The sequence below is a fragment of the Carlito syrichta genome, unplaced genomic scaffold, assembly GCF_000164805.1.
Source record: "Carlito syrichta isolate Samal-C Ts95f unplaced genomic scaffold, Tarsius_syrichta-2.0.1 Scaffold313477, whole genome shotgun sequence".
In the NCBI taxonomy this organism is placed as follows: domain Eukaryota; kingdom Metazoa; phylum Chordata; class Mammalia; order Primates; family Tarsiidae; genus Carlito; species Carlito syrichta.
The window spans coordinates 147,763-170,116 of record NW_007257573.1 but is presented as its reverse complement, the minus strand read 5'-3'; the positions used below and the strand labels follow the sequence as shown (position 1 = coordinate 170,116).

Genomic DNA, 22,354 nt, shown 5'->3' with positions numbered 1-22,354 from the left:
ACCTAATCCTTAACTGTACCCCACAAAACTATAATAAAAATACTGATTAATTAAAAAAAAAAAAAATTTGCAAAATGAAAGGTCAAGAATTATCTTCTATGTAAAACCACATAAAACAATACTGTATATATATTTTAATAAATGCATATATTTACATAAATACCTAGAAAAAAAAAAAACAAAAAAACAAAAGCAGCCTGTCTGAAAATAATGGGTGAATATTTGTTTCTTTCCCGTTATGACTATTGGGGCAATAAGTATGACTTAACTACCATGAAAGATATTAATAGTTTTTTTACAGTAACTGTGAAATTATAGAATTTGTATATATTTGATGAGACTCAACCCACTACAGAAGATATCTTAGATCAGGTGGAGTCCATTTTATTTGAGTCCTGTGTTCCTTTGTCAGGAACTCATACATTAAATTTTTTTTTATTTTAAAGATGTGGCCACAATTCAGGGTTGGGTATACAAATATTCATTATGCAGGTACTCTTGCTGATGAGGTGTGCCCCTCCTCTCCCTGGCAGTTTCCAACTACTGCCAATCCCTTTCTCATAGTATAATGTTAATTGTCCAAGTTCTGCTTAGGAGTTAGAACATATAGTACTCTCTTTGTTTCTGTGATAGATCACTGAGTATGTTAGACTCTAAATCCATCCAAGTTGCTGCGAAGTCCATATGTTTTTTGTTCTTTATGACTGCATAATATTCTACTGTGTATATGTATCACAATTTTTCACCCAGTCTAGCTTCGATGGGGAGCATGATTTGTTCTATGTTTTTGCTATCATGAATAGTGCTGCAACAAACATATGTGTACAGGTATCTTTTTTGCATAGTGATTTGAGTTCCTCTGGGTATATTCCCAATAGGGTAATTGCTGGGTTATATGGAAGGTCAATTTCTAGTTCTATCAGAAACCACCATACTGTCTTCCAAAGAGATTGCACTAATTTGCATTCCCACCAGCAGTGTAGGAGTGAGGAACTTAAATATTTTGAGAGGTTCCTTGACGGAATATAGATTGCAAATCATTTTACTCATCTGAAATTTTCCTTTGTATTTTCCTTATGATAGTTCCTGTCTTGTGGATTGTTCTCTACTTTTATTAATATTTTAGGATTCTGGTCATTTTAAATCTAGTTTATGTTGCCTCATCTGTCATGTCAACCCCTCCCACTATAAACTTGTAAATTATTGTCATTTGTACATAATTGTCTTTCTGTATCAATCCTGTGTTATATTAGCTTACTGAATTATCTTTGGGTGTGGATTTTTCTAACAATATATTTGTGTTTTCAGGTTTATAATTATATCATCTGCAAACATAGATTCATGTCTTTGCTTTCAATTCTTCAGTCATTTTTACTGACCTTGGCTAAACCTCCAGTAAAATGATAAATGGATCGCACAGGTGATTATATGTTCTTAGTGTTGTTTTCTGACCTTAGTGGAATACACATAGTGCTTTCATGAGCAAGATGGGAATTTTGGTTTTGCTAAGGTAGGAAAAATCCATCAATTTCTAATTTTGAGTATTTAAATTTAATATTAATGCATGTTTATTTCTTCCAAATGTGTTTTTGTAACTATGAGTGGAATTCCTTTATTTCTCTATCTATAAATATGATGGACTATATTAATGAATTTCCAAATATAAGATCATTTCTAAATTCCAGATGCAAACTTCACATAGGCATCATATGTTGTCTGACAATGAAATCTGTACATTTGTCCTAGAAAAAGTGCTACATACCTCATTGTTGAATATCACTATGATCACCTTGAAAGCATTCCCTTTGGGAAGTTATGTACTGATGTCAGCTTGAAGTCCACCCACCAAAGCAATTTTGGAACTATTTTTCTGGAATAGCCTTCACAGTTGTAATCATGAGAGTTTGAATTAGAGCAATGAACAAATGTCAAATTTCTTGTTAAACTTGGCAAGAGTGGAAGTGAAATCACAGACGTGTTAGTCCACATTTATGAGGATAATGCCATGAAGAAAACAATGGCATACAAATGGATTCAATGTTTTTCTGAGGGGACAGAAAACATCACTGATGATAAGTCAGGATGGCCAGTAACAAGCAGAACAGGTGAAAACATTGAAAAATTCATCTAGCTGTGTGTCACAATTGTTGGTTGACTGTGAGAAGCATAGCAGACAAATGAAATATCAATAGAGAAACCGGAAAATCTTAATTGAAAATCTTCGCATGAGAGAGGTGTGTGCAAAAAACAGGACTGAAGGAGTTATTGCATCATGACAATGCACCAACTTACACAGCATTGTCTGTGAGGGAGTTTTTAGCCAGTAAACAAATAACTGTATGGAACGCCATGCATACTCTCCTAATCTGGTACTTAAATTCAATGCCCTTGAATTGAGTAAGTAATGCTGGCATCTCTAACATTTAAAAGAAAATAAAAATCTGCCTGTGAATCTCATTCTGATGCTTTCAATTATGAGACTCCTATAAAACTCTTGTTTAGAGAGGGCTCACTAGATGTTCAAATATCACCTGCATGCAATTTATTTATTTAGCAAATACTCATATAAATCCCACAATGCTAAAATTATAGAAAAAAGGAAAATCCTGGTATTAATAGGAGGCTGGATAAACAAACTTTTTTTAATACAATTAAAATTATCAGATTTTTTGTCCTCTCAATAAATCCTGCTTTCAAACAAACAAACAAACAAAACAAAACAAAACAAAACAAAAATCTATCCTTCATTAAAAAGGAATGAATTATTGAAAAAATATTCTCCTTTTTCTCTATGATTATTGTTTTTTAAATCTCTAACGATTAAAGTCAATATTGGTGAAGTTTATTTTTTATAATATGTCCCTTTCATCAAGGATTTCTAGTTAATTGGTATTGCTTTGGGAAAATAGAAAAAATATTTTCTAATCAATTATTAACATCATGTTTTTTTTTCTTTTGCATTTACCCAGTTGAAAAAGTATTTTGAGTCTCTTGTGTGATTCTTTTGCCTGCAGATTAAATGCTAGTGATATTCAGGGTTCTGAGGATTAATAAAGATTAAGATTAGGGTAGGAGAAATTCTCATGGAAGCAGTTAATTCAGTGAGATCTATGAGCTTCTATCAGTCTTTCATGAAAATGGCGAGACACCAACATTTTCTGCTCCTTCCATTGGAGACCCTGTCTTCTTTCAGAAGTAATGGAGAAGAGATCTCCAGCACCCCAGTGGTCTCTTAGGCTAAGCTAACTAGAAACTTCTAATAGACTCTGGGAATACAAAAGTTTTCAGAACTTTTCTCAGCTCCCCAAGCGTGAACTGGCATTGCTGCTAAGGGTGACATGATAATTGCAGTTCTGTGGGGAGGTGAGATCACAGCATGGCAAACGCATATTTCAGGCTTGGCTTCCTGCCTCCCTCACATGCTGTGACTCTTAATGCTCTTCACAATGAGCTCACTGTCCTGGTGGCATGAAGCAGTCTGGTATTTCATTCTTCAGTGCGAGGGACACAGCCTGTCAGGGAAGGAGGTAAACCTGGAGTCTGGGTATGTTTCCATGTGTGGAAAAGAAACACGTTTGAGATAGTAACTGGTCCAGGGGCAGAGCTACACAAGAAGGACTAATTCCTGAGACATTAGCTGAGTGTGGGAGAGAGACTAGTGGACTGAGACTCTTAAGCATGACTGTTGCTAATGTAATTTTTTTTTTTTTTTGAGCTGGAGTCTCACTTGGTCGCCTAGACTGGAGTGCAGTGGCCGCACCCAGCCACCGCAGCCTCGACCTGCTGGGCTCCGGCGATCCTTCCACCTCAGCCTTCCGAGTAGCCGGAATTACAGGCATGCGCTACCACGCCCGGCTGATTTTTTGATTTATTGTAGAGATGAGGTCTCGCTGCCCAGGCGGGTCTCGAACCCGCGGGCTCAGGCAATCCACTCACCTTAGCCTCCCAAAGGCGCAGGATTACAGGCTGAGCCACCGAGCCCAGCGCTAATGTAATTTTATAAAATTCTCATGGTAGTGCTTCTTGGTGTTTAATCCAAGTGTTATCAAAATCTGGGTTTTAATGTGCTTTGGGATTGTATTTTCAAAATTCATCTCCCATTGAATTTGTACAATACCTCCAGGCAGAAAATAGGGAATTTCAGGAGAACTATAATGATTTCTGTGAAAGTTCTGTGCATGGGCAAATGAATGTGGTGGAGCTAACCAAATTATCTAATTCACTGCAGAAACAGTGTGACCAAAAAGAAATTGTTGGAATATAACTGTTTTTCTGTAATTTGACTATTACATACTTAATGGAGACAGTAAATGTGTCTCTACTGAAAATATCTGTTGTCTGCTGATCATAGGAGACTATTTTCCTTCTTGAAATTAGGGAAGGTCCTTTAGGAAAAAGGTAACCTCATAATAGGGGTTTTCATGCTGCAAACAATAATGACATAATTAATAAAATTTTAATTTTATTAGAATAAATTAATCTAAAATGTAGTCTCATCACAAAAAAGTTTTGAAGATGGTTTACTGCCTGCTATATTTTCCCTGTTTTAAAAACATTATGACGTTATTCCCAGGTTCTCTACTTATTTTTCTCCCTTTTCAATTTATTAAATTCACAAGATTCCATGTGTTCAGATTCCATTTTGCATGTTTGTGTTATATTTTTCATAGTTTCCCCAAATAAATATTAATTCAAGTTTCAGTTAGCTATTCTAAGAGACATATATAATTATATAATCTTTAAAGAAGATTGATTAATTTTCTTCCCTAAAATACTTTATCACTTTTATATTTCATACTTCATTTTTTAGTGCACAACCTAATTTTGAACAGTAACTTGTTAATGGGGATTATGTTATTTTTAGTCCATGTGAAAAATGAAATGAATTTTTTTTAAACCAGTCTAATTGTTATTTTAAATAAATTAAGTTGGGTCATATAAAAGTATTCAGTGCATCTGTAATATACTAAGATCTTTGGATATTAATGCATAAGTTATTTTGGTCTATAGAATAAATTGACAAAATTAGAAAATCATCAAACCAAATTTATAAAGTAATACAAATTTTATATATGAAAGATATGTATACATATATGAGTGTTTGTATTAAAGAAAACAACTAGCTGGCCAGGCACTGTGGCTCTGCCTGTAATCCCAGCACTTATAGAGGCTGGGGTGAGTGAATTTCCTGAGTCTGCAGGTTTGAGACCAGCCCTGGTAACTTGATGAGACCTTGTCTCTATGATAAGTAAAAAGTCAGCTGTGCATGGTAGCACACACTTGTAGTTCTGGCTACTGGGAAGGCTGAGGCAGAAGGATCACTGGAGCCCAGCAGGTTGATGCTGGAGTTGCCGAGTGTGTGCCACTGCATTTCAGCTTGGGCAACAGAGTGAGACTCCAACTCTAAATAAATAAATAATTAAATAAATACATACATAAATGAAGAAAGAAGGAAATAAAGAAAAAAGCTCACTTACTGTTATTATATAGCATAGTAGTGAACACTAACATCTGTGTTCAGGCTACACAGCTTTAAGTCCTGACACTCCTATCAGGATTTAGATGAGTCACCCCAGCTTCTTGTGAATAAATTATCTTTGTTGGTCAAAGAAGAATAGCATTAACTTTTAAATTGTGAGTTATGATTATTTAATGTTATAATAGGTAAAGCATTAAGGAAAGTGACTCATGCATTGTAAGTACTATAAAAAAAAGAGACAGGAAATTTCTTTCCAAAAAGTATATGTATATATTTGCTTTTAATTTTTAGAAGGAAAGAATAATGAGTACAGATGCTATCTTCCATCACAATGTAACCCATAACTCATTATACACACAGAACTCTCTGCTTGTTGAATATTGAGTCCTGCAAAATGACAGAATGGCCTCTGTGGATTTGACATTTGGAATGATCATCTTATCCCAGGTAGTTGTTGGAATCCTGGGGAACTTTTCTCTCTTGTATTATTACATGTCTCTTTACTTTAGGGGATGTGGGCAAAGATCCACAAATTTGATTCTGAGGCACCTGACTGTAGCCAATTCCTTGGTCATTCTCTCTAGAGGAATTCCAGAGACAATGGCAGCTCTGGGGTTGAGACATTTTGCCACTTATTTTGAATGTGAAGTTCTTTTATATGTTCACAGGGTGGCCAGGAGTGTGTCCATCGGTGCCACCTGTCTGTTGAGTGTTTTTCAAATGATCACCATCAACCCTAGGAACTCCAGTAGGTGGGTAGATCTTAAAGTAAAAGCCCTCAAGTACAATGGCCACTCCATTATCCTTTGCTGGGCCCTGCACTTGCTGGTAAATACCATTTTTTCTAATTATACTGAAAAATGGAACAACAGAAACTTCACAAAGAAAAGAGATTTTGGATATTGTTCTGCTCCATTTTACGATGAAGTGGTGACCCCGTTGTATGCAGCATTGACATCTTTGCATGATGTTCTGTGTTTGGGACTCGTGACCTGGGCCAGCAACTCTATGGTTTTTATCCTGTATAGACATAGGCAGCAGGTCCAACACATTCATAGGACCAATCACTCCCCCAGATCCTCTCCTGAGACTAGGGCCACCCAAAGCATCCTTGCATTGGTGAGCACTTTTGTGGCATTTAATGCCCTTTCCTTCAGCATCTATGTTTATATAGCTCTCTTTGATAAGTCCAACTGGTGGCTGGTGAACACTGCCATAGTAATCACTGCATGTTTTCCAACTTTTAGTCCCTTTGTTCTCATACGCCATGACCCCAATATATGCAGGTCCTGCTGTCAAAAAACTACACAACTCTCTTATATCATCAGAAAAATGTGAATTGTTTGTCTGGCACCATAATCAACTATCAATACACTTAGACCTAAAGTTGTCTTAAGAACAATTATGACTTATTTCACTGCAGAAAAAAAGGTGAAGACTACGAAAGGAGAATGGGACAATACAAGATAGTAAATATAAATGACCATAGTAAATGAAATGTTATGCACTTAATATGTAAGTACTTATATAGTTGCATTTTTATTAATGGTTGTAGTGGAGAAATTCCAATATCATAAAATCACCCAGAAATAATGTACAGATACTGAAATTGTCTTTGAATGTGCAAAGCCCATCCTGTGATATTTAATTTTCCTCACATATCTTTGAACTTGGAAGTGTATGGACACTTTCACAAAATGAAAGTGCATGTGGTGGTTGCTGTTTTTTGAATAATTGACCTCTTCAAATCTCATGTTGAAATTCCATTTCCAGTGTTAGGCATGGGCCTCATAGGTGGCATTTGGGTCATGATGGAAAATCCCTCTGAATGTCTTGACACTGTCCTAGTGGTAATGAGTGAGTTTTTGCTTTATTTGTGTCTGCCAGAGCTGGTGTTCTAAAGAGTCAGCAACTACCACCTGCTTCCTCTCTTGTCATGTGATCTCCACACACGCCAGCTGCTCTTTGCCTTCTGCCATGAGTGGAAGAAACCCGTGGCCCTCACCAGTTGCAGATGCTGATGTCATACTTCTTGTACATTCTGTAGCACTGTGAGTCAAAGAAACCTCTTTACTTTAGGAATTACAAAGTCTCAGATACTCTTTCATAGCTACAGAAACAGAAAAAGATGGTTGTTTTTCAAGAGATTGGGGGTATTGACCTTGTCTCTGTTTTGTAATTCATATTGTCTTGGATAAAACTAGAAAAAAATAGTTTTTATTCTTGTTGGCTATGGAAGCCAGATTGTGAATATTGTACCTTATTTCCTAAAAGAAACTGTAGACCTTTGAGATATGGTAATGTTCTTTTATCTATTCACTTACATTATTATGATGATGATAATGATTATTATTTTAGAGAAAAAGTCTTTCTATGTTACCCAGGCTGATATCGCACTCCAAACTCAAGCACACCTCTTGCCTCAGCCACCCAAATATCTAGAATTACAGGTGTGAGCCACAGAACCAAGCCTGGAGTATGATAACACTTTTTGAGAAAGATTAACATTTTAAATTAATTTTGGGTAAACATTTGAATAATAATTCACAAGGGACAACAAGGAACATGGGAAGACTGTCAGCTGACTTTTACAAAGAGTGCAGATGGAAGGCAGCAAGTGAATGGAGATTTTTTTTATGTGGGAAATATTAAATACAATTTTGAAATATTCAGAAAGTAGATGGTTGTGGATTAATTCTTGAGGGAAGTTGATTTCAGAGGCAAAAAAGAGTTTTCAATATAAACTTTAAAATTCCAAGTTGAGGAGACAAGTCTATAATGAACCTTTGTCTGCCATGGAGCAGAATATGGGTACCAATTTGGAGCTGAAAGGCAAGAGGCAATTAAATTTAGTGAGGAGTTTTCCTGCTTTTGGAGTCACCAAGAGAGCAAAATGGACATCTACAAAAGAATTTAAAATTATATTACCACAAACATAGGAACGATTTTAATATGATTCTCTGTATTAAAAAAAGTTATATTTTTAAATAAATATTTTATCTTTGAATAACTTTAGATTTGGAGAAAATGTACAAAGCTAACACAGAGAGTTCTCACACATTTTCCATCCTGTACCCCTGATTTTAACATTCTTCTATTGCACATTTGTCAAAACTCAAATGCCAACATCAGTACCTTATATTAGCTGAACTCCAGATCTTTCACCAGCTTTAAAATTGTTTTCTTTTCTTTTTCAGGATCAGTGCAGTACACCACATTATATTTAGTCACCTCGCCTCCCCAGCCTTTCCTGTTTTCAGTTTTTCTTTGTTTTTCAGGACCTTGAGAGGTTTGAGAAGTACTGTCTCTGTCCTTCTTAGGATGTCCCTGGAAATGACTTTGTCTGTTTTTTTTTTGGATGGGTAGACTTGGTTTATAGGTTTGGGGAAGAATAGCACATCCCATCCCATCCCATCCCATCCCATCATATACTGTCAGAAGTTTCATGAACTTCATATGAATAATCTCCAGTGATGATAATCTTGATCTGTTAAGGTAGTATTTGTCAGGTTTGTCCACTATAAGGTTACTATGTTTTATAATCCATACTCCATTTTTTGGCAGATGGAATGTAGGGAGTTTGTAAGCCTAGCTCAAATGAAAGTGAGTATGTGTGTTTGTGTGGAAAGGCACTGAATTAAGGTACAGTTGCTGGAGGGGTAGTTATTCATACGTATAACTTGGCATGTGTCTGTAAATTGTAAGGAGGTTTTTCCTTCTCCATTTATTTTATTATTCATTTATTTATTTATATCAGCATGAACTCATTTACACTTATTTTATACTTTGTGTCATAATTCAACACTAAGTTATTTCTTTTATCCCTTAAATGTTACAGCTTTTGTCATTGGGATATGTGGTATAAATTAAAAAAATATCTGTTATGAATCTTAGTTTCTGTCTCAGAGCTTCAAAATCTCTTGGAATTTCTTGAAGGTTAAGAATGCCCTTTTTATACTCATGAAAGGTCTCATGGCAGTGGACCTTAAATTTCTTCAGGGTGGGGTTTCGTCACCAGAAACACCAACCGTGTATTTACTGCATTGAACCTGCAGCTGCCAGACCTCTGGGAAGTGAAGGGCGGATGGAACTTGAGTTCAGTTCATGGCCAATGATTTTATCAATCATGCCTAGGTAATGAGACCACATTAAAAACTCTGGACTCTGTGGCTTGGGGGAGCTTTCTGGTGGGAAAGAAATATCAGTGGACTAAGAGGTTGGTGCACCCTGACTCTACAGGGACAAAAGCTCCCATGCTTCCATGTAATTTCCCTACCCCAGTCAAAAACCAACCACTTCTCCAAGTAATCTTTTACTAGAACTTTTCCTAGACCTTCCAGACCTTGCCTTACATATTTCATGTGACTGCTTATCGATATATTAAATAAAAAATTGGCAATTGTTAGTATTGTACTGTCCTGTGTTCTATGAATCATTCTCAGAAATTATTGAATAAGGGGGATTTGTGGAAAGTTCTGCATTTTTCGTTAGCCTTGCGAAGTGCAGGGAGATACCTGGCATCAGAAGTGGGGAACTCTTGTGAAAGATTTTTTCCCCTGGCAATGGAGCAAATCCTAAACTTGGTAAAATGTTTTAAAGATGTCTATGCTGAACCAACGTGAATGACCTTGGCCTGGTGCAACATGGTCTCAAAAGGCCCAGAAAATGTTGGGCTACAGTTTGGTTTTATATATTTCAGGGGGACAGGCATTGCAGGTAAAACTCTACACCAATTCCTGGAAGGCACACATTAGTTCAGACCAAAAATTGGGACATCTCGAAGGGAGGCTTACAAATAAGGGGTAGGTTTTGGGGATCTTTTAATTGGCTGTTGTTTGAGAGACTTCAGGTTTATCTGAAGACTGGAAGTCAGTACAAAACAGTGCTAAAGTTAAGGTAAGGGGTTTATTCTGTCATGTGATGCTATAATAGAGTCAGGTTGGAAAGGAAGCCACGTTATACTTGGTTAATACAAGTCTTGTTTAACCAGATGTTATGGTTTTTTAAAGTGTGACCTAACCTTTGCATTGCACGGACTTAGGACTTGTTTATAATTTGGTATCTCTAGTCACAAAGAGTCTCTTCTATCATTCTTTTGATCTGTATTTCTATATTAATACTGGCCACTTTTGCCTAAACTTCAATAGGGATGGAGATAATGGGGCACATCTGACCTCATTTACCATCATGGCTGGCAATTCAGTTTTAAAAGTGTTTCTGGAGATCCCTTGACCAAGATGTGGTCTGTTCAGTCTGTTGTGGGGGATTAGAATGTTATTTTTAGCTTATAGCTCTTAAATTGTGGGGACTGTGCTAACACCACGTAGTATCATATTTAATTAATTGCAAGGAACTTAGTTGGTATTAAAGAATAAGTGACAGAATGCAGGTGCCCTTTCAAGTTAGTTTTTTTCCCCTTTGATGTAATCTAAATACTTTGGTTTTTAGCGATCCCAGCTCTTATTTTGCCATGACACAATGCTCCAGGCTTACCTTATAATTCCCCTACCACACTTTAGAAGCAGACACATCTCCAAATAGTTTAAATAGAGAATGACATTAGAAGTCAAGACGTGGGTGCTGTGATCTTTCATTGCTACTGGGGAACCATTACTAATAGGCCCTCAAAGCAGGAATACTAAGAAACACCTTTTGCACACATATTTATAATTTTCCTATACCTATCTGCCCATGTATAACTTTCTACCTATCTGTAGCTAAATATGTGTTCATACTGATGTCTATGACTCTAATCCGATATCACAGGGATCAGTCTAGTTTTTCCTGTATCTTTTCTGCACCTATCTGTATTTATGAAGTATTATGGGATTCCATGCCTTTGAAGGGTCTTGAGTCTCTATCATAGCTATACTTTGTTGTCCTCGTCAAACTTCAGAAAAATTATTAACAGTTGAAATTGATTACTTGCTGGACATTTTTGGGACTTAATTTGGTCCAGGAGTATTCAGAGGATCCTCCAGAGAATAAATAAAAATTTTCTCTTTGTCTTTAAAATTCACTTTGTGGGATAATCTACAGAGAAGATAATGAATTTCCTGGTTTATTAGGCAATGAAGTAGATATGCTCATGTCATATATTTGCATCTCCCATAGCCCCAAGATGAAGTCTGCTCTTGACAAATAACAAAAGCCACTCCCTCTTTTTCACCTCCTCATTAATCCAAGATTTCTATTTTTTTCCAGCATTATTGCATTAAGGATGAGAATAGATAAAGGATGTATTATTTTGTAGTTCCGGACCCCAAAGACCCCCAAAGGAAAAGCACTGTGTTTGAGAAACCTATGAAATGACCTTGAGAGAATGGCTGAGTCATGGTCTTTTTTGGGAAACTTACCACTTCTGATTGCAAAAGTAATCAATTTATATAGGGCAGAGTGCAGTGTTAAGCATGAAATGGGTGGGGTTTCTAGCATACAAGCAATGTGAGAATACACTTATATATACATTTATAGGTACACAAAATGGCTGTAATTTATCTTTCAGGGTGGAATTTTTAGTATTATAATAAACTAATGGTAACCAAAAATAGTGGGCATTGATTGAAGCAGGCCCAATCTGGTCTGACCAGCCCATGGGACCAACTGATTCAAGGAAGGTTGCAAGGGAACATTCACTATGTATGCCTGCAAGATGTGGTCAGTAGACATGGAGAACACTTCACCCATGTCCTCAGCATGACCTTCATGTCCAGGGATGAAGCCTGAGGGGAAGAGGAAACTCTAGGTTGACCACCTCTAGGATGCCTTCCCTGGCTCCAACACCAGGAGTCCACCTCAGGCTCCAACTCCAGGACCCCTCACTAGGCTCTAACTGTCTTCTTGGGACCATGTCTAAGGTGTGCTCATGTTGTCACTCAGTGTGTGTTAATATACATATGAATTAGTTCAAGAGCATCACTCTTCTCTTGTCTAGGTAGAGGTTTATTTCTGTAACTTTCTCTGATGCAAATTTTTGGTTTCATGATGTATCAGGAGTCTTCCAATTTTTTTGTACATGCTAATGAATTTTGTGAAAATGTGTGACCTCATTTCAAATGGAATCTAATTTTTTTTTGAGTTGGAGTCTCACTGAAGTGCAGTGGCATGCTCCCAGCCACCGCAGCCTCGACCTGCTGGGCTCTGGTGATCCTTCCGCCTCAGCTTTCCAAGTAGCCGAAACTATAGGTGCATGTTACTGTGCTCGGCTAATTTTTGATTTATTGTAGAGACGAGGTCTTGCCAAGTTGTCTGGGTGGGTCTCGAACCTGTGGGCTCAGGCAATCCACTCACCTCAGCCTCCCAAAGTGCTGGGATTAGAGGTTGAGCCACCGAGCCCGACCAGAATCTAAAATTTTAATCTAGTTAATAAATTTAACTAAAAAAGTATATAAAATATACAATTTTCAACATAACTTGTGTTTATGCAAAAAATAAAAATTCAACAACAATACCAGGTCTGGTGTTTGTATCATCATAGCGTAATCTCCAAAGCTGGAAATGACCCAAACATCCAGCTACTGGTGGATGAATCAACAAACTATGATACATCCATAAAGTGGAACACCCACTTAGCAATAAAATTAAATGAATGCTTGGCATATGTTCCAACATGATTGACTATCAATGGTATAAAAATGAGTAAAGTAAATCATTTTCAAATCATTAGTCATACCCATTTTCATAGTCAAATGATTCATCTTAGCCAAGAGGTTGAAATAACTCAAAAGTTTATTGATGGATGAATAGATAAACAAAATGTATGCACTTCTCATGGGATATGTTCCATTACATTTTTCATCAAATAATTGAATCCCATATTTACACATAATATGTGCTTGGTAGTTCTGACCAAGTGAAGTGATTTCTCTGGGTTCAAGAGAGTAAACTTGGTGATGGGAAGCTCCCATACTCCCTAAGTGAGGCTGAACCTATAAGGTGATTTCTGAGTAAAGTCTGTCCACTTCTTCTTTGGGTTTCCTTTTAATTAACTAGAAATTAGATCTGATAGTAGATGAGGGGTGAAAAAAGTGACAATGCATTTTAGTATAACTTGTTTAGTTTATATGTAATACATATTTTATATCCATTTATACATGATACATTATGTAAATTTGTACATGTATTTTAGAGATGGGGGTGTCACTCTGTTGTCCAGCTGGTCTGAACTCATGGGCTCAAGTGATCCTTCAGCCTCATCTTACTGAATACCTGGAACTACATGCCAGTGCCACTGATCCCAACCTGATTTATATTTTTATGAATCTTATTACCAAAAACAAGTCTCTGGGTAGTACTTAGAAAACAGCTTTGTGAAACAACCAGGTCATTTTTCAGAAGAAAGTGCAACCCTAGGTGAACATAAAGGATGAGGAATGGTTTCATGAGAGTTCCTCAGACTGTTTGTAGTCATGCAGGGTGTGGAGGGAGCCAGTGCCTGTATCATTCCCTGGAAGTCACTGAATTCCCTCCTCAGGTACAACTTGGACCTGGTGCATCAATGTCTGTCTGGCCCTCCAGGCTGAGAGCAGAAATTTGGGAGAGTGGAAATACATTGAGTTCTTAGGTACTGGCACCCTGTCTTGGGGGGCCCACACTTTGCTAGTTTTATATTCAGACACTCTACCAGGTTCTCAGGTTAAAAATTCAGGAAAACAAAATCCAATAATCTGGCACTTAAAGGTCCTTGAGGTGAGAAGATTGATTAGATTCATTCTATTTTATACAAAGTAAAATGCCTTAAGTTGGTGTTTTCCCATCATAGTACATGAGGATGTGTGCAAGGACAACCCTACTTTTAGTTATGCTGAAGTTGGTTAATGGATTCTGGTGATGTAAAACTATTGCATACCGTCACGTTTCTTTGCTTTTTGACATTCATTCACACATGCCTTCTTTTGTATTGATTATTATTCCCTCCATTATCTCACTTGGTATTGAAAATGATTTGCAGTCAGGACTAGGTGGTTCAGCCTGTCATTCCACCTCTGTGGGGAGCTGCGGCTTTGAGGAAAACCTAGGCAAGACCTCATTTCTACAATAAACAACAAAAAAATTAGCTGGTTGTGGTAGTGCGCACCTGTAGTTTCAGTTACTTGGAAGGCTGAGGTGGAAGGATCACCTGATCCCAGAGGGTCAACCCTGGGGTGGCCATGAGCATGTCTCTTCCTCTAACCTGGGTGATGGAGTGAGACACCAACTCAAAAAAAATTATTTGCTAATTCTACTATCTTCTCTGAATTATTGATTGATTGATTGATTGAGTCAAGATCTCACTTTTTTGCCCATACTGGAGTGCAGTGACACAATCACTGATTACCACAGCCCTTACCTTCTTAGCCCCTGTGACCTTTCCGCCTCACTTTTTTCTGTTGCTGTGAATTGAGGTGTGCATCACCACAATCAGCTAGTTAAAAAAATTTTTTTTAATTTTAAAGGGGTGGGGTACAAGTCAGTAATGGGTACATAAGTTGTCTAAGTACAGGTGAAATTTGGGTCTCCTATTGGCCCTCACTTCACCTGGATTAGGATTAGGCATCATTATTGATGTTTTTTCATTTTATTTATTTATTTATTTTTAAATTTTTATTATAAAGCTGTGGGGTACAATTCAGGGTTAGATATACAAACGTTGATTATGCAGGTCCCTTGTTGATGAGGTATGCCCCTCCCTCCTATAGCAGTTTCCCTCAACTGCCAATCCCACCCCCCCCCGACAGTTTTCCACTCCTGCCGATCACTTTCTTAGAGCATTATAATTGTTCAAGGTCAGCTTATGAGTGAAAACATATGGAAGTCAGTTCTTGGTTTCTGTGATGGATCACTGAGTATGATTGACTCCAAATCCATCCAAGTTGCTGCAAAATTCATATATTTGTCCTTCTTTATGGCTGAATAATATTCCATTGTGTATATGTAACACATTTTTTTATCCAACCCAACTTTGATGGGCAGCATGATTGGTTCCATGTTTTTGCTATTGTGAACAGAGTTGCAACAAACATACGTGTGCAGGTATCTTTTTCATAGAATAATCTGAGTTCCTCCGGATATATTCCCAATAGGAGAATTGCTGGGTCATATTGAAGGTCAGTTTCTAGTTCTTTCAGAAATTGCCACACTGTCTTCTAAAGAGGTTGTACTAGTCTGCATTCCCACCAGCAGTGTAGAAGTGTTCCTTTTTCACCACATCCTTGCCAGGTCTGTTGTTGTTTGTTTTATTAATGGCCTTACAGGGGTTATGTGGTATCTCAATGTGGTTTTGATTTGCATTTCTCTGATTGTAAGTGAGGCTGAGCACTTTTTCATATGTCTGTTGACTGCCTGCATATCTTCTTTTGAGAAGTGTCTATTCATGTCTTTTGCCCACTTTTTAAAGGGACTGCTTGTGTTTTTCCTTTCAGCATATTTGAGTTCCTTGTAGACCCTAGATGTTAGGTCTTTGTCAGATATACAGTTGGCAAATATTTTTTCCCATTCTGTGGGCTGTCTCCCTGCTCTCTTGATGGTTTCTTTTGCTTTGCAGATGCTCGTTAATTTGATGAGGTTCCACTTCTCTATTTGATTTCTTAAGGTATGAGCATTTAGGGTTCTGAAAAGGAATTGGTTACCAGTTCCAATTTCCATAAGGGTGTGTCCTGCAGTTTCTAAGATTCTTATAGTTTGAGGTTTTGCATTTAGGTCTTTAATCTACTTAGAGTTAATTTTTGTGTATGGTGATAGGTAGGGGTCCTGTTTCTGTATTCTGCATGTGGTCAGCCAGTTTCTCCAGCACCATTTACTGAATAGGTTCTCCTCTCCCCAGTGTTTGTTGGATACTTTGTTAAAGAAGAGTTAGTTGAGGAATTGAGGCTTTTCTTCCAGAATCTCTATCCTGTTCCATTGGTCTATGTGCCTGTTCTTGTACCAATACAAGTCTGTTCTGATTACTGTAGCCTCATAGTAAAGTTTGAAGTCTGGAAGTGTGATAGCTCCTGCTTTGTTTCTTTAACTAAGGATGTTTTGGCTATTCGTGGTCGTTTATGTTTTCATATGAATTTTTATATTGTCATTTCCATGTCTGAGAAGAATGATTTTGGTAACTTAATGGGTATTGCATTGAATCTGTAGATTGCCTTTGGTAGGATGGACATCTTAACAATGTTGAATCTTCCTATCCATGAGCATGGAATATTTTTCCATTTGTTTGTGTCTGTTTCAATTTCTTTGAGCAGTGTTTTGTAATTCTCATTGTAAAGTTCTTTCACTTCTTTGGTTAGGAAAATGTCGAGGTATTTCAATTTTTTTTCGTGGCTATTGTGAATGGGACTGTGCTTTTTATTTGGGTCTCTGTCTGCTTGTTGTTGGTGTATAGGAACGCAATTGTCTTTTGCACATTTATTTTGTACCTTGAGAATTTGCCAAAGTCCTTTATCAGTGCAAGCAGGTTTTGATAGATTCTCTTGGTTTTCAAGGTATAGGATCATATCATCAGCAAAGAGGGATAACTTGACTTCCTCTTTTCCTATTTGGGTACCACTGATTTCCTTCTCTTGTCTCATTGCCTGAGCTAGGACTTCCAACACAATATTGAACAAGAGGGGTGAGAATGGGCAGCCATGTCTTGTTTCAGTTTTCAGGGGAAATATTTCCAGTTTCTGTCCATTTAGCAATATGTTTGCTGTGGGTTTGTCATAGATGGTGCTTACTATTTTGAGGTGTGTTCCTTCTATACCTAGGAGTTTGAGGGTTTTTATCAAGAAGGGATGCTGGGTTATATAAAAAGCTTTTTCTGCTTCTAATGAGATAATCATGTGGTTCTTGTCTTTACATCTGTTGATGTATTTAATGACATTTATGGTCTTGTGAAGGTTGAACCCCTGCATCCTGGGAATGAAGCCTACTTGGACATAGTGGATGATTTTTGAGATTTGTTTTTTAAATCTGATTTGCTAGAATCTTGTTGAGGATTTTTGCATCTATGTTCATAAGTAATACTGACCTGTAGTTCTCTTTCTTTGTTGGATCTTTACCCAGTTTGGGTATCAGTGTGATGTTATCTTTGTAGAATGATTTGGGGAGAATTCCATCTTTCTCAATTGCCTGGAATACTTTCAGCAGGTTTGGTATCAGCTCCTCCTTGTATGTTTTGTAGAATTCTGCTGGAAAGCCACCCAGTCCAGGCCTTTTTTTGGAAGATAGTTTTCGTATGACAGAGTCAATTTCCTGGGTTGTTATTGGTTTATTTAGTGTCTCAATGTATTCTTGTTTTAACATGGGGAGGTTGTGTGATGTCAGAAAGTCCTCCATTTGATCTAGGTTATCAAGTTTGTTTCCATATGAATGTACATAGTAATCTCTGATAGTCCTTTGTATTTCTGCAGGGTCAGTTGTGATTTGATCTTTTGTATTTCTGATTGTGTTCATTTGGGCTTTTTCTCTCTTTTTCTTCATCATTCTGGCTAGGGGCCCACCAATCTTGTTAATTCTTTCAAAGAACCAGCTTTTTGTTTTGTTGATGTTTTCTGTAATATTTTTGTTTTCCATGCCCCGTATTTGAACTCTTATTTTTTGTGATTTGGATTCTTCTGCTTAAGTTAGGGCTTTGTTGGTCTTCTCTTTCCAGCTCCCTTAGGTGATTTGTTTGACTCTCCACTTGGTGATCTTTCCATTTTCTTGATGTGTGCTCATAGAGATATAAATTCCCCTCTTAGAACTCATTTCATGGCATTCCTGAGGTTTTGGTAAGATGTTTCTTCATTTTCATTTGTTTCCAGGAATCTTTCACTTTCTTCTCTGACTTCAACGTTGACCCACTTGTTGTACAAAATCATGCTATTTAGTGTCCATGTCTTTGTGGGCTTTGGGGAAATGCTGTTTGTTTTGATATTTATTTTTATTCCACTATGGTCTGAGAATGTGCATGGCAAGATTTCTACCTTATGAAATTTGTTTATGCTTGATTTATGGTCAAGGATGTGATTGACCTAGAGTATGTTCCATGTGGTGATTAGTAGAATGTATATTCTGTGGTTGTTGGGTGGAATAATCTGTAGGTAGCTACTAAGTCCATTTGGTCTAGTGTCAAGTTTAGGTTCTGGATCTCCTTGTTGATCTTTTTGTCTCAATGGTCTATCTAGGGCTTCCAGTGGGGTATTCAAGTCTCCTTCTCTAATAGTGTTAGAGTCAATATATTTTTTTAGTTTATTTAGTAGTTGCTTTATAAATGCTAGTACTCCTGTGTTGGGTGCATGTATGTTTAAGATGTATATTTTTTGTTGATGGATTGAACCTTTTATCATTTTGTAGTGTCCTCTTGCATCTTTTAAAATTTTTGATAGCTTAAAAGTTGTTTTGTCTGATATTAAGATGGCAACTCCTGCTTTCTTTTGTGATCCCTTCACCTGGAAACTCATTTTCCATCCTTTAACTTTGAGTCTGTGTGCATCCCTTGTAGTGAGATGAGTCTCCTGGATGTGGCAAATAATGGGGTCATGGTTTCTTATCCAGTCCGCCATTCTGTGTCTTTTCAGTGGTGCATTTAGTCCATTCACATTCAGGCTGATTACTGGAATGTGATTGCTTATCCCTGTTATGAGGGTTTTATAAAGTTTTTTTTTGCTTGTTTTCTTTTGGCTTTCAGTTTAATGTATGCATGTGTTTTCAAGTTTCTTGTTGTGCTGTATTCTCTATTGATTCTGTGCTCTGCTGTTGTCTTGGTAAGTGTGTGGTGATTCTTTTTTCTTTCTTCTGTGCTTAATACCTGTTTAAGTGTCTCCTGTAGAGCTGGTCTGAAAGCTGCATAATCTTTTAGGGGTTGGATGTCTGGGAAGGATTTTAATTCTCCATCACAGATGAAGCTGAGCTTGACTGGATAGGCAATTCTTGGTAGAAATTGCTTTTCTTTGAGGACTTTGAGTATAGGGCTCCAGTCTCTTCTTGCTTGTAATGTTTCTGCCTATAGGTCTGTTGCTATTCTGATTGGTTTTCCCTAGCAGGTAGTCTGACCTTTCTTGCTGCCTTTAGGATTTTTTCTTTTGTGCCCACTTTGTTTAGGCAAATTACTATGTGTCTATGGGTTCTCATTTGATGCCTTGTATCTCTTGTGGTTGGCTGGTCATATCTCTGGTGAGATGGGGAAAGTTTTCTTGGATTTCCTCCTGGAACACTTGTTCCAATTTGTTCTCATTTTCCCTTTCTTCTTCTGGGATAACAATCAGGCATAGGTTTGGTCTCTTGATGTAGTCACACATCTCTTGTAGGTTTTTTCTCTTCTTTCGGAGTCTTTTTTCTATGTTTTTTTACAGATTGGGTTAATTCCATGTTCTGGTCTTCAAGTTCTCAGATTCTTTCTTCAGCTAGATTAATTCTGCTTTCCATGCTTGTCATCTTGTTATTTATTTTCTGGATGAAATTTTTTATTGCCAAAATCTCTGTTACAAGTTCTTTTAGTGTTGCATCTTGTCTTTCTTGAGTCTTTTTCACTTTTTCCAACCATTCCCTAATCCCTGTTGTATTCTGGGTCCAGTTGTTTGTGACTTTCATTGTTTGGGCACCAAGATCTGATATCTCAGGAGTTTTGTCTTTGGTACTATTGGAATTGCCTGAGGTCTTCCTTTGACTTTTCCTCATTTGTGACTGATCTCTTATTTTTTTCTTGAGTTCTGCTATTCATTGTCAGTGGGAGATGCATTCCTTTCTGGTGTTTGCTCAGTCCTCTATTCTTTCCTGATATGGGCTCTGGATTTGTTCTATTTTGAAATACGATGGTGGATTGGAAGCTTTGCTGTCTCTTGTAGTTTTTGAAATCTGAATAAAATGTGGGATGTGGTATTAGGAGTCATATGCTACCTGCAAATTAAAATGTTCACTTATTGTGGTATGTTTTCCCTGAGATCCACTCCACTCCACCACTCTATATGATGATGCAAAGCTGAAACCAACCCAAACTATCAAACAATCTGCAATAACAACAAAGTAAGACAAAACAAACCACCACAATAGAAAAACTCCAAGAAAGCTGAACACACACACACACCTACTATAAAGTGAATAGAGAAGAAAGACAAAAAACTGAAGGGGGGAGAATAAGAAAAAAGGAAAAAGAAAAAAAAGGGGTGGGGATTTAGGTGGGACTCTCACACATATATTGACACACCCCTTAAATTATAAAAGATGAATATAAGCCCCCCCAGAAGAACAAAAGACCAAAAACAAACAATGAAATCAAAAGATGAACACTCAATCATTCACATACACACATAAACAGAGAATGACAAATAAAAGCAGAAAAAAATGGGGAAGGAAAAGAAAAAAATTTAGAGAGGGTATTCAGGTCAAATCCTCACATACCCATTCATACACAAAGGAAACATATTTTCAAAATAGATGAACTAACAAACAGTCAGAAAACTTTTGAAATTAAAAAAAATAATTGAAAATTTAAAAAACAAAACAGAACAAAACAAAAAACAAAAACAAAGACAAAAAAACCCCTGTCTTCTTCTGGCAGACTCTGTAATTGCTCCTCTAATCAGATCTGTCCTGCAGAGCCACTTGTTTCACTCTCTCCTCAGGGAATAAATCAGGAAGGAGGAGGGGCAGTGGAGGTGGTTGTGGCTGCAGTACTCCCCTCCCATTCTCATATGGTCAGGGAGATCTCTGTTGGGGATGTACAGGATTGTCTCTTTCCCAGGTATGTACTCTCATGATGTTGCCCCAGCCAGGCCAATCCTGGAATGGGATTCTCCTATTGTGACTGATGTCCAGGCTCCCTCTGGGTTTGTCCCTCTCAGTCGTGGACTAGCCATGCGGGTTTGACTTTCAGAGGATTGCTGGGGAAGAGGAGGTTTGTGTCAGCCCAGGCTCATGACTGATCTCTTTGGAATTCTTCCTCGTCTTTTTCTGGCCACATCTGGCTGGATCAGGGAAGGCAGTGGGGCACCTGGAACTCAGCATTTGTCAGGTCCCTCTGAAGTTTGTGCTCTCAGGATATTTCCTCTGGATCACAATCCAGCCCTGAGTAGTTGATCGATCTGCAATTCACAGAGATCAGATCTCTGAGCTCCATCCACAGCCCCTTCCAGCTCCTTGTTAAGTCTCTCTCCTACTTCAATGGTGAGGGAGCACCTGGGACAATAGTTTGTTATTGCTTAAGCAAAAAGTTGGAGGCTGAGGGGAGGAACTAGGCGGAGCAATGCAAATCTCTGTCTGGAAAATGGCTGCAGTGGGCGGTTCCTCACCAGGCATGAATTTCTTGCTCCAGATTCCCCTGATGCTGTCTCTCCAATAATCAAATCCTGCACTCCAACGGTTCTGGTAAGCCAGGTGATGGTGTGTGCTGGGTGCCATGTGCTGGGAATCAGCTGTATTTAGCAGACTTTTCTCAGGTGCGTTCCCACAGGCAGCAGATGTTTCTGTGGTGATCTTGGGACCTGAGCTCTAATTTCGGGGGTGGGGGGCTTGTAGTTGCCCTTAGAGGGTGGATCTGGGTGCATGCAGTCGAGTATCCCCTTAGATGGACTTTCACGCTTCTACCAGCCCCTGCCTACTCACGCAGAGAGTCTTTATTGTCACTTGCCTCCACCGAGATTTTTACAGCCTGACCTGTCTGCCACCACCTTAAGCTCCCGAGATCCCTTATTGATGTTATATGCTCCCTCTCCCTCCCCTGGCAGTGTTTAACTTCTGCTAATCCCTTTCTTGCAGTGTTATGATAGGTGCTCAGGGTCCCCTTATGAGTGAGAACATGTGGTACTCAGTTCTTTATTTCTGTGATAGATCACTAAGTATGATAGACTCCAAACCCATCCAAGTTGCTGTGTAGTCCATAATTTTGTCTTTCTTTATGTCTGCCTAATATTCGTGTATATGTACCCCACTTTTAAAATCCTCTCTGGT

At 37.9% G+C, this 22,354-nt stretch overlaps 1 protein-coding gene across 1 annotated transcript; it reads left to right on the top strand.

Moving 5' to 3' along the window:
• Nucleotides 1-5,929: 5,929 nt before the first annotated feature.
• On the top strand, nt 5,930-6,817 carry LOC103273077 (vomeronasal type-1 receptor 2-like). Its single transcript, XM_008070532.1, has one exon. It carries the CDS (start codon nt 5,972-5,974, stop codon nt 6,815-6,817), a length of 846 nt encoding a protein of 281 aa, XP_008068723.1. The 5' UTR covers nt 5,930-5,971.
• Nucleotides 6,818-22,354: the final 15,537 nt, after the last annotated feature.

Excerpts from the sequence above, each read along its gene's own strand:
- LOC103273077 (XM_008070532.1), top strand. The coding sequence starts at position 5,972 with ATGTCTCTTTACTTTAGGGGATGTGGGCAAAGATCCACAAATTTGATT.